Here is a 13,115-nt window from a genome sequence, read left to right as displayed (position 1 = left end):
ATCCTCTAATGTCAGAGCAAATCCATGAAGAGCATCTGTAAATGATCCTCCAGTTTACTGCATTACTGTTTTAATGAAAGTCATCATAAGGCTTAAAGAAATAACTAATCAGCTAGATTATTCTCTCCTGCCTCAGAGCATCTTGGATCCACAAAACACCAGAGCAACAAGTAATGAATTGGTCTGATTTTAGTGCTGCACGGTGGCCTGACTGGGGAGGAACTGATGTTTTGACTCGATTTGGGTTTAATTTTCCCATCCAGGTTCAGTGCAGTGAACATGTGTATAAAAATGAGTGTCATTCGTGTACATTTAAATTTAGACTGTGTCCTCTTCAAAGATTATTTTTATGCGCACAGGAAAATGGAAATGTTAATACTCTCAGACCTTTCATTGGACCGTCTTTGCATGAGAAACAAGTATGAACTGAGCTGGCTCTGCCGACATTTGGGGGATTTGAATAATGTCTCAATTTCTGTGCTTTATTTCAAACTGGAGATTCACACATTTTCCCAGTAAATAATTATTCTGTGTAAACCGGCATTAGCCATGCTTCTGAGTGTCCTATATTTAGAACATGTCTTCCCAATACACAGTGCAATAATTCATTCAATTAAATAGATTGTCTTTTTTATAATAGGAAGGGATCATCATAATACCAAATATAATCAATTCAGCATATTCATTAAATTTTGAGGCTTTGCCTGTCACAGCCAGCCAATATTTTTAAATATTTACTGACATAACTATTTTATGAAATGAGCTGTAGTTTTTCGGTGCCAGGCCAAACCTGGTGTTGTGTTTTACTGTAAGTGGATGTCACATGCTATTAGAGTTATTGTGTTGTGTTGTTGCACTGATAGAAATCAATTGAGAGCACTGAAACAGATACACTTCTGCTGATAGGTTGGATAAACTGAAGAAGTCACAGCTTTAGACACAAAGGAAAGTACAATGTTCACATTCTTTTACCGATCACATGTTCAGATCAGATGTTGACATTCACAACAGTACAGTGGTTCATATTCACACTTCAATAGCTGAGTCCTCGTCCTTTGATTCCAATACAACTGAGCATATAACAAATTATTTCCCACTCAAACCCCAATCATATCCATTTTTCCAAAAGAAAACACAGCAGTAGAGAAATTTCCTTAATTTCCGTCAAACTTCCCTCAAAAAACTGTTGTCATACAGTGACAAATACAAAAACAAAGCAGAAAGTACAGGACAGAAGGCACCATGGAGAAACAACTCTCTGCTGGGGGTTTTTCTGTAACATATTGGGTTTGTTTACATTTGTTTTTATTTGTTTTATGCTGGAGTGTTGAGGATGAGTTCAGGAGTCTCATAGCCTGAGGAAATAACCTCATCTGTAGTATGGTGGTATGGCAGTGAATACATACTGTGACTTAGGTTGGTGTTGTCTTTGAGTATTGTGCAGACATCTCCCTCATTGATATCGGTGATGCTCTGTGGATGGTACCAGTGATGTTCTGGAAGATTTTAATCACCCTCTGTCGCACCTTCCTGTCTTAAGTTTCCTTAGAAGTAGAGTTGCTCTGTACTTTTTTAACCAGGGTGGTGATGTGTGATACCATGACAAGTTTCCTGTGATGTTGATTCCCAATACATAAAACTGTTCACCTGCTCCACCTCAGCTCCACTGATGCCTCTTTCTTTTATTCTTTTTTTTTCCAAAATCAACAATCAGCCTGCACTTTAAGTGTCTGCCTGGTCTGTGACGACATTGATGATGGCTGCTACAAACTATCTTCTGTCTGTGTGATGTGTTTTAAAATGTGCCTGTTTGTTCTGTGCTGTACCACAAATTGCCTCTCAGAGGACTTTAAAGTTTCTAAGTCAAACTTCTGAGCTTATTGGTTTTGTATTCATTGACATTTGAGCTAATTACATAATATGGCCCTTTGTGTCCAAAAAAGGCCTAATATAAGATTCAATTTGACCAGCCAGATGTTTCTAGCAAAAAAATCTGTAAGAATAACACTTAGCACAGAAAGTCCGTCATTTAAGGGAGCTTAAGATCCCAGAACCACTTTACATCTTAACAAAACAATACAGTAGGTGTTTGCTTTTGGTCCATGGCCCACTATGAAAGGGTATATCCACCAATTTTACAAATTAAAGTGTGTTTACAGTTCCTGGGGAGTACTACTGCATATGTAAAACAAATGAGCTGCATACCTGCATGTAGTTTGATTAATTGCTTCCAGTGATGTCACTCAGTGGCTACGTTGCATTTTGGGTAAGGTAGGCGTTATGTTTTGCCTAACCTTCCACTTCTATAACACTGTAAGACTCATTATGGACAGTTTGTAAACACATTATTCAAATTGATACAACAGAACCAGAGATACACAAACCACATATATTCTTCTTCCTTTTCAAAGCTTGGTGCCTATATGACCCACAATGCAACTTAGCCACACAGTGACATCACTGGAGGCAATTCATGAAGCTTCCTCTGGAGCCACAAAAGGCTTTATACTCTTTTTTTTCTACATGTGCAGTAGCCCTCACCAGACCTGTAAATACACTTTAAGACACTGTGTAGCATTCATATACTTTTCCACATTGAACATACTTCTTTAAACATACTTATGTCAGAAAGTTCTGCAATAAAAGCAATTAAGTGAACTTTGAGTTGATTAAGTTACCACAGATAAGTGCAAGTCTCCTCATTCAGTGACTAATTAAAATAATTAAGATGTTTTTTATTTACAGCTTCCCATAATGCTTGACTGTGTTGTCTATGAAGTACTTTATAAGCTGCTCTCTCCGTCTGGAGCCGGGCAGCAGTCGTATGGACCTGAGCTCAGTCTGCATCTCACAGCTGCCTGACAGTGTGGCAGCTCCAACTTCACTCCAGTGTTTGCTTCATGACAGGAGGTCAGAGGGCTTTTTGTGACTCGGCCACCTAAACTAAAGGAATAAGACAATTACTGTTTAAGATCCTGTCCATTTCACATTTATTAGAAGCAGACTGGAAATGAAAATGTTCTTCAAGAAATGCTTTCTTTTCTGACTTTTCTTCTGTGTCTGGTGATGTATAGATGTGCCTCTTCTTCCTTTTTTTGGGGGGATGTTTGTGTTCAATGAAGGTGGCGGGGTCAATTACGTTTAAAGAAAAGCTGTCGATCTCATTATGCATAGAGGGCTGAATGTTTCACCTCTTATATAATACCAAATATCCACTGTCTTTGGGCTACAGAGCGGAGGAGGCGGAGGCAATCTGCAATGCTCTAACAACCCATGCAACGCTGTAAGAAAACAGCTGCCTTTACAACATCTCCATACAACAGCGACCAATGTTATCAGCATTATGAGACAGTGCTACTGCATGCTGAACAACTTTCTGCACAACAACTTCACCAAAGGGCTGGAGTCAGAAACATTGTTTTAGTTAAACATTTAAATCATCAAGCTGTGAATTTTGTTAAGACATGAAAAGAATTCATGGAGAGTTGGAAAAGTAAAGCAAATATTTGAGCCGGTGCTTGCTTTAGATTTTCTTTCCACCCATCAAGCACCAAACCCTTCCTTCAAATCTGAATAAATCTGTGTTCCTCTTCCCTTCCACAGTGTGCCCTTTTCTGCTGCCGGAGCCAACACTCCCCCATGCGTTTGCATTGCTTTAACCTGACAATCTGACACTGGGATTTCCTACAAGCAAGTGTAGTGTGTGGGCTGTTTTGTTGAGCTGAGATGTGCAGGGTCATGTGCGGATGCGTGGGAGGGAACGTACAGTATCAGGTTCTAAGTATATTCCCTGGTACACACAATGAACTAAAACAAGTGTTGGCAGCCGAGTCAACTTAACTCAGGAATAAATTATCACTGACACAGATGCACTAGTCACTAGAAATATAACTATGTCCATGAACAAGATCTCTTAAATTCATGAGATCTCTGCTTAAGGAGGCATTAACGCGGTTAGGAATTACTGAGTTCTGCCTAAAACAGACTAAATGATCTTTCTATGCCATCTAGTGGGGGATCAATATGAATGGCCCACAAAAATCTTGTAACTATGCCACATGTAATGTAAATGAATGAAGTAGGGTATTTACATTTATTAAACCTTCTGTTTATATACTTTTCAATTATTAAATACTTATTGTGCAAAATAACCAATGAAAACTGATCATTTATAAAATATCTTATAAGTAATAGTATCTGGTGTGATAAAAAAAAAATATAAGAATATATATGTTCTAAAATGAACAAATGATAAATAATGTGCTACAGTCTTTTTTAGTGATATGCAGATCTTTGAAATCCCAATTAAAAGACGACTTTTCAAGGAGACCGTGAAGGCAGCAGTTACCATGACAACAGTACACAGACAGAATCAGTCCGTCAATTTTGAGGAGCGACACGACAGCTATCAGACGGTATGTTCACTTCATTGGCAGGCTGTATGAACTCATGAATAAAATCGGGTATAAAGCACATGAATTAGTTATTTTTGGCTGTACATTTTACTCATTTTCAATACGGTAAAAAATTCACTTTCACTCTAGGGAACCAGCAACAGTGTGTTAGTTTAGTTTATGCTTACGTGTTTGTTTGTCATGAGAGCAACTAACTGGGGCTAACATGTAACGGTAGCAAGTAGAGTAAATATATCTATGCTGGCTCAATGTTGCTAAAAATAGACAGAAGTTCGTTTGAGGGAAAGAAAGAAATTATTCTGCACTTTATCATAACTAGCTACCTTTTGTCAAAAACAACTTTTTCAGACAGAATCAGCGTGCAAAGAAGCTAGCTAGCCTACTTTGTAAGAAGAAACAACGTTAGCCTTAATCTTAACCATCAACATGATAACCAGTGCAGCACAGTGAACCTGTCAAAAACAAGTGACAAAGACATAAAACAGGAGAATTTACAGATATATGAAACAACAGTTCAATTCATTCAACAATACAACAAGCAAGGTAATAAATATCAATACCAAGGTCAAAATGACCAATTCAGGAGAAAGCTTGTATTTTCAAGGGTGATTTAAGAGAGGAAACACATGTCTTGAAGTTTGCTTAAGCAAAAAGCAGGCAGGAGTTCCATAAATTAGAAACCTTGATGGGTGGGAACAGCGCGGATCCCACTACTAAAGCAGTTCAGGCTTTCATTTGTATTCTTACGGTAACCTGCAGCTAAATGAAATGCTGAGCCAGCGTGGCACCAGATGCCAGAAGTAACCTTGGAGATGTCATCGCCACAGCACAGTAAATATATGTTATAATGTCCTGCTTCACACAGAAAACACAATGTAATACAGTCAGTGATTGATGATGTGCTTTATACCATTACTAACAATATGTTTTCAAAAGAAGGACCAGAGATTCCTTCAGGCAGTGTTGTTGTTTCAGAAGCTGATGGTGATGCCAAATCACACAAACCAGGTACAGCAAGTGTGCAACAAGACAGATCTGTTAAAGGTGCAATATGTAAAAATCTAATAGAATAATCTTGTATAATCACAAAGTGTATAAATTCAACAGGTGACCAATAATTACATATTGCACCTTTTGATATAAAACAAAAACAACAAAACTGTAGAAAAACTATATACACAGTTTTTTTTAAAACACATTTTCTATATTACATTGTGTTCAGACAAGAGGTGGAGGAAGGAGACTCCACAGAGCCCATTCAAAGTGCCAGAGAGTAATAACATTTTTCTGCAGAGCATCAGCGAAAAAGAGGACCAAAAAGAGGTTAGTGTGTGTGTGTTTTAGTACAGATTTGTATTTGCAAATAGGTTCCTTTACATGATGAAATGTAAATGTAAATGTATCACCCTTGTTAAAGTGAGTCCTGCTGCTGTTCTCCATGCACAGGAGACGCGTAAATTCTTGGCTCTGCCAATTGACAAGAAGACAGCCCACACTGCAAGAATGATGGCCAAGCTGAAGAAAGCACTGGTAGAGCAAGGGGAGGAGGAGGAGGAGGAGGAGGAGGACAAAGAACAGGAGAAGGTGAAGAGTCTAAAACAAGTCAAGAGTGGGAAAGTTGTCCAAACACCCGCCAGACGTGAGCTGAAGATGGCTATGATGAAACGAGGTGAGTGGAGAGAGAGTAAAACAAATCTGTAAAGGTGCCAGTTGTGGCTTTTTCAAACCCCAGTGTGCGTTGCATGCTATGGCTAAAGTGCTACTCTGAATGTTTACTCTCGTCTGTCCTCTGTCCCCCAGAAAACATTATGAAGGACAGCAAACAGGACTTAATCTCCATGGAACGACAGAAGGCAGTGCTGGAGGTAAATTGTTTTAGGAGTTGGTGAGATCTTTAAAAAGTGCTAGAATGAGCAGAAAATATCAGTTAAATATTCTCACCTCAGCTACAAACCAACCAAAAATACAGCATCATGGAGGAAATCTGTATTCTCTTTTTCACTGCCAATACATGTATGGCTTTGACCTCCCCCCCTTCTTTATTTGCCCTCACTGTCCCTCCCTCAGTTATCTCTGATGACGAAGAGATCAGAAATTTTGCGGATGGACAAGTGCATTGCAAAAGAGGAGGAAAAGCTGAAAACACTCGAAAAAATCATTGAGAGAGACAACCTCAAGTTTGAAGAGTTCCTCAGAGAAAACGAGAAGAAGTCTGTCGAGGCCAGAACACTGTATGAATTGTTTCTATATGACAAGTTGGCTGCCTCTTCATTTTGACTCAAACTTCAATGCAAGAGGACGTTGATATGACTTTTAGAAGTCACACTGCAAATGCTTGTCTTGTCTCTGTTTTTAGTTTTGAACGCGAGGCCAAGTCCAAACAGAACAAGAACGCTGAGATCAAGAAACTGACTGCTGAAATCTGGACAGTACAAAGGTAGCACTCTGATTTTGGATTAGTGTGCACATTATCCATGTTTTAGTGAATAAAGGTCTTCTAATTTTAAATGACAGTGAATACATGTGTTATGTCATGTGGATTTAAATCAAGTCTGTCTTTTTCATAGTGAACTCACCAAGTTTGAAGAGACCCTGATGGACAGCAAGAGATACAAGGAGCTCCTGTTCAAGTTGTCTCCTCCAGAGTGGCAGGAGGCCCAGAAGCTCAAGGCATTGAAAGCTAATGGCCTGTCCCCCAAAGAAGATTCATCTATTGAGGAGTCATCTATCAGGAATGGTAAGTACTTGGTGTTTTTTAAAGGTCCCATATTATGGTAAAAGCATAGTCGGTCTGATTGGTCAGCTCTCACAAGTCTGAGCTGGCACTTCTCCATGGATCAAGTGGATTGATACTTTCACAGTATATACAGTGTGCCAAGGCCTACTTTATGACCAAAAAATACAGGGAAATCTAACTTGAGACAATATGGGACCTTTAAAACCAAGTGAACAAACTTTGAATAGATTATGAAGACCAGGGTTGTCTAAATCAAACTCAAACGTGGTCTAACCCCATTTGTGTGATTTGACTGATAATGTGTGCGCAGGTTTGGATAACGAGGTCTCCAGCCCAGTTAAAGAGCTGCCCTCCATCAGAGAGACCTCAGCCACCAGCAACACAAAGTAAGAAAACACCACCACACACCCCCATCCAGTGTTTTATCTTTACCTTCATACAAAGTGATGCGGCAGTAATTAGGTGGGTAATCCATGACTTCCATTAAAGTTGCAGTATGTAACAATTGACCACCTGCCACAAATAGGGGGCAGCATATCACTACAGTAACTGCTTACTGCTGCCACAGTTTGATAATTAGCACAGTAAGCCGTGGAGCTAGCAGTCCGGACTAGGAGTTCGGAGAACTGGGGGCTTTGGATCATAGGAGCTTTGGATCCGGATGGGTTGGAGCTAGCTCGTTAGCATGGTAACTTTAGTTTATATTTCTACAACAAAGCTATGTACTTTGTTTTGTATGCCATAAAGTCTTATAATTACACATTCTGTTGAAAATGTGAGTGAATTTTGTACCTGAATGGTTGTTCTTACCCATATTGGTAGTCCTTGTTGATTAGATTGGTGGGATGAGGGTACAAGAGACAGCACTATCACAACCCATGTTTTGTCTAGTGTTTTCTCTCCAGCTCTCTCTAGTCTCTGTGGCATACAGCATGCTAGTATCATTAGAAACATTGTGCAGTAAATTAATTTCTGTTGAATCCTGTTAAAATGCTGCTGTGACAAACTTGCTCCTGAATCTTTCTTCTCAAACTTTTTCGTTGTTCTTTCAGGTCCACAAATCCCAATCCGGATAGCGACAGTTCAGAATATGAGGTCAGTTTCCCCAAACTGAGAATCTAGTTCTCTGACTTAACCTCTCCTGTTTTTTTCATTGTATTCACACATGCCTCTCTTGCCCACCTTCTCTGTCACCTCTGCAGGATGAACCGGAGCTGTACTTCACTGATCCCCAGCAGCTACTGGACCAGGTGACTGAGCTGACGGAGCAGAACTTGTCTCTGATTCAGGCGTCTGCGCGGGCGGAAGGGACACTGGTGGAGATGCGGCAGTTGTTAGAGACAGCGAGGAAGAAGATGTAAGCACTGTGGCTCAAGAGTCTGTCAGTGAATGATTTTTATTTTGCCTGTTGCCTCGGTTTTAAAATGAGCAAACCCTCTTGAGCTCTACTGGTGTCAACTTAAAATATATTCCTCCCATTTGCTTTTCTGCCTTAACTTGAATTTATTTTTCGCTTGTACTTTAATCTGACATGACTGTTCCATGGTCACAGGAATGAAGACTTTTTGCATTAATTCCTGCTCTCTGAAAAATTGACCTATTGTAACCCTGCTTTTTTCCCTGTACACTACATTCTCCCTTCTCCCCTTCTCTTCCTCACATCCATCAAATCCATCATACATCTATTTCTGTCTGAAGTGAGAAGGATGAAGAGCAACTGAAACTCCAGATAAACGACATGAATGAGAGGGTTGACAAGGAGAAGAAAAGAGGCGCCAAGCTCAAACAGAAGGTTCAGCTCCATGTCTCACTCAACACAGAAGACCAGGTCAGGAGGCAGAATGTGTCTGACAGTATTTCAATCCAAGATCTGAACCGAACAACACTATAGATATCTGGTTTCATTGTCTATTTCGCCCCTCATTTTTTTCCTCCTCTTGCCCGCAGGATCTTATGTTGGAAGCCCTCGGTGAGAAGGTGGCAGCGGTGCATCGCTGCTGCGTTGATGACAGGATGACCAACATCAGCACCTTGGAGAAGCTGACCAACATTGAGAAACGTATGTCTGTGCTACTGCAGGACCTCGAGAGCATCCCTGAAGACAGCTTGGAGATGATGAAGAAGATCAAGGACAGTGAAAGGAGGAGCAGGTACTGTGTGTCTCAGTGACTGCACTTCGCTTACTTTACCTTGAATAAAATGAGAGAACAAATTCAAGCCTCTTCTGAAGGTGACGTCAGGGTCAGGGTAAGTATTTTGTTTAAAATCCCATCTCTTCGTGCACCATGTCACAGGGAGCGTGAAAAAAAGCTGAGAGAGCAGCAAGAGAAACAGAAGGAGAGGACGAAGAGGTACACGGAGAGATCCCTGGCTGACTCCAGGAAAATAGTAAGTCATTCACTCAGAAAGTGCTTCTCAGCAGCCTTTTATACTACAGTATTATCCAAATTGCATATAACCACTAGAAGACATCATTATCTATTAGTAGTAAATTATAAGATTTGAATGAAATCTCTTGCTACAGCTTAATTTTATTAATTTTCTTTCAATGAATATATGCAGTAATGTAACATTAGCAGAAGTATATCCTAGTTCAACTGCACATTTCTAAGTCAATACCTGTCATGCAGGGTCAAGCTGAAATGTAAACAAAAAACCCAGGAGCAATTCTTGAACTGCAGCCAATTTTCTTTCAGACTGGGAGAAAGCTCATGCCCAGATGCATGCCTGTTGCCCAGAAAGTCAAAGTCAGCAATGTGGACGACGACCCTGCTGAAGATGAGATCCACGCCTCTCTCTATAGCACTGAGGACATGGAATAAGAAAGAGAGGATGAGTGCGATCTTGACTCCAACACAGCAGCTGAGGAGTAAAAATGTGTTGCAGTCGGATATTTGGTTGCCTGCACTGTAGAATAAATACAACAACAATCAATGTTAACACAAAAACTGTCGTGCATATTTTAGTTAAGTGTATTGCCTTTTTTCAAATGTGAAAAATCACCCATTCCCCATGTGACTGTCAAATGTGGACTGGACTTTTTCACATCTGCTTTTTGGGATGTTAGAATTTGCACGTGGAAAACAGAGCATGGCTCATGAAATCATGAAAAATGTGATTCTATACAAATAAATTCCACCTTACACATTTTCATAAGTAACTGACCACTTATTAAAGTTTTAACTTTATAAAAGTTTTTTGGGAAAAAAGCTATTTTAACAGCTGGTCTTGAGGTCTCCTTGAGACTTAAACACCACAGCAGCTGGAGAAGGAAAGCATGTAGTGCCACAAAGCTTGTGAATGGCAAGGCAGAGCGTTTTTCATTTACAAGCCTTGAAGCCTTCGACAAATGCTTTAGCGACTTTTTTGCTGCCATAAGACTTTCACGAGACTTGCAGCATGCTCATTAAACATATTAGTAAAGTTTGATCACTTTGTCAAGTTTTCTTATTTAAAATATTGAAAACTAGAGCACTTGCTGATCAGTTGTATTTCCCCTATTGTATGAAGCTTATCACAATTCAAGACCAGTCTAAAGTCTAGACTAGTCTTTATGCAACTGGCCCCTGAACCAGAGTTCACTTCAGATCCAAGGACAATTCAAACCACACATCAGGATCAATTTCACCATCCAAACCGGCTGTAAGTCAGTAAAGTACAGTACAGTACAGCCTTACATTTAGCCACTAATAGGTTTTATACTTAACATTGCTTGTCGTTAGGATGGAAGGACTGGTTCAAAGCCTAGTGTGGTAATTAAAGTGCTGTTGGTTTCTTCAGAGGGAAACAACAGTCTGTAAAATGAATTCTCAAACACACGTGTGACTCATAGAAGAAACTCAAATAAGATTCTATAAAACTAAACTGTCTCCACCTGCTCCTTTGTGATAGACACACTGCAGACCTGATGAAGATATTCCTAAAAAAAGAGAAAATAAAACACCATATAAAGGACATACAGACTTCTGTCTGCCTGAAACTATGGACATCAACCAAATTACACACACTTTGCAAAATAACCTTTCAGAAGTCCAACTGTATTCACAGATTCTGTCATATCCAACCTTGTTGTCTTCAGCTCCAGCCAACATTATTTGCCAGACAGCTCTCTGAAGCCACAAAGGGCTTCATACAACATTTTCATTTATTGCTCCCTAGTCCCTAAAAACTGTAGTCAGACTTGATGGTCTTTAAAAATCTTTCAGTCTCCTTCCATCTGGTTGGATACAGATTCTCTGTCAGTAAAATGCTGCAGATAGAACCCCTCATTAACCTCAGGCTCAAGTCCTCCATGAAGTTGTGAATTAACTTCCCTACAGTACATTACAGGATTTCACGTGTCCTGACTCACAATATCCACGACTGAATCAGCACAGATTTGAACCCTTCTGACCAATTATAGACATGACTAATGTTAAGAGCGACATGCACATTTTTTAAAAACCTCGGAGGGAAAGACAAGCACACACAGGATTTCTAAGCTCTATTACATTATACCTACGTCATATAATATTTTGAGACGCTTCATTCACTGAAAATGTAGGAACCAAAAAAAATAGATAAATCAACTTAATCCTATATAGCAGAACAAAAGTGACAAAACAAGATAAAAAAAGATCTTGCATTATTGCATTACATGCAAAAAAGGGTGGAAAATCAGTTATCCCAATTCTGTTTAATTTACATAAAATTATGCTAAAAATATAAACTAATTTTATTTCAGATTAAAAAAAAACAAACATTAGGCCTCTGTCTGGTGAGATGCTTCAGTCGTTTCTTCCATGATTACAGTTTTTATTGATTGCTTTGACCTGCTTAAACAAACTGGGATCCACTTGGTTTTCATCATCACTGTCTCAGCAGAGCACAAGACACCTCTTGCAAATGTGTTAACCCTTTCTCATTGGATTGACACATTTTCCCCACCCTTTTGCAGAACAGTTAACACAGATGTCATTCAAGCAGTCCAAACTCCAGTGTTTAAGCTATGGTAACCAAACAGAAAACATCTGTTCCTAACTATTAGACACTACCTACATCAGTATGAAATCACTGAAGCACCTGTTTGACACTCCTAAACACAAAACTTCAATGAGCAATCAGTCAGCAGGCCTTAAAAAGTGCAGCGGCTGTGTTGTTCATTGCCAACATGGATTGAAGAGGTCTAAGGCAGATGAGAGTGAGAAATAAGTGCAGAGGAAGGTCAAGGTTGGATTGCATGAAAGAAGATTTTTCCCTTGGTTCATTGCAAGAGAGGATAATGAATGTGATGTAGTGAGGCCATGTGGCCCCATCGTCAAGACAGAAGAGACTGAGTATCAATAGTGGCTATTTCTTATACTCTACAGTAATAGATTTTTATACTTTACTGTAATATTTTATACCTTTAACTTCTTTTCTATGTTTTAAAACAGGTCAGTTGTTCAGGAAAATGCTTGCTGTGAAGCTGCAGAAATGTTTTGTGAACTATGAGACTACCAGCTTTCTTATTTTCTTATACTCTAATAGATTTTATTTTGGTTTCCATGTATTTTGTGCAATATTTACAGTATTTCAGTTTTCAGCCAGAGTTCGAAAAAAGAATCAATGGAATCAAAAAATGCATCAAAGAATTTCTGATTCTGGATTCAATTATTTGCAAGAAGGCAAATTTGACAACAAATGGCATGAAAGCTACTTAGAGTAATAGGCCACAATGACAAGCAATGGTGCACCGATTCACACTGAGTGCTGTATTTTGTATTTTGTTGTCCACTGTGTAATGGTTGATTGGAAGAGCTCATACACTTGTTTGCAAGTTGTGTTGTTTGAAGGCAAAATTAGCTTTTGCATATTTTAAATGTTTTGGCACGGTTAGAGCCTTTTTCAAACAAAATGAGTCATTTTGACCATGAGTGCCACTGTTTCGGCCTGTGTGTTAACTGTTTTGAAAATGTGGAGTTTGAGTTGACTGCTGCATCAAA

The 13,115-nt window shown here is 39.3% G+C and overlaps 1 protein-coding gene across 4 annotated transcripts; it reads left to right on the top strand.

The window, feature by feature from the left end:
• Nucleotides 1-4,350: 4,350 nt before the first annotated feature.
• cfap100 (cilia and flagella associated protein 100) lies at nt 4,351-10,308 on the top strand. Of its 4 annotated transcripts, none has more exons than XM_030395522.1 (16): nt 4,351-4,415; nt 5,175-5,246; nt 5,352-5,423; nt 5,638-5,738; nt 5,862-6,084; nt 6,216-6,280; nt 6,483-6,646; nt 6,772-6,852; nt 6,983-7,152; nt 7,463-7,538; nt 8,205-8,247; nt 8,355-8,509; nt 8,851-8,980; nt 9,100-9,302; nt 9,447-9,540; nt 9,849-10,308. In XM_030395522.1, the coding sequence occupies exons 2-16, from the start codon at nt 5,207-5,209 to the stop codon at nt 9,972-9,974; spliced, it is 1,743 nt and encodes a 580-aa protein (XP_030251382.1). In that variant the 5' UTR covers nt 4,351-4,415; nt 5,175-5,206; the 3' UTR covers nt 9,975-10,308. The 4 variants fall into 4 exon arrangements, with proteins under 4 accessions (XP_030251382.1, XP_030251380.1, XP_030251383.1 ...); XM_030395520.1 differs by having other exon boundaries at nt 5,352-5,459; XM_030395523.1 differs by having other exon boundaries at nt 4,354-4,415; nt 5,355-5,423.
• Nucleotides 10,309-13,115: the final 2,807 nt, after the last annotated feature.

This window comes from Sparus aurata, chromosome 18, assembly GCF_900880675.1.
Source record: "Sparus aurata chromosome 18, fSpaAur1.1, whole genome shotgun sequence".
Taxonomy (NCBI): Eukaryota; Metazoa; Chordata; class Actinopteri; order Spariformes; family Sparidae; genus Sparus; species Sparus aurata.
The sequence above is the reverse complement of the archived record's forward strand: the minus strand, read 5'-3'. Positions and strand labels throughout refer to the sequence as shown.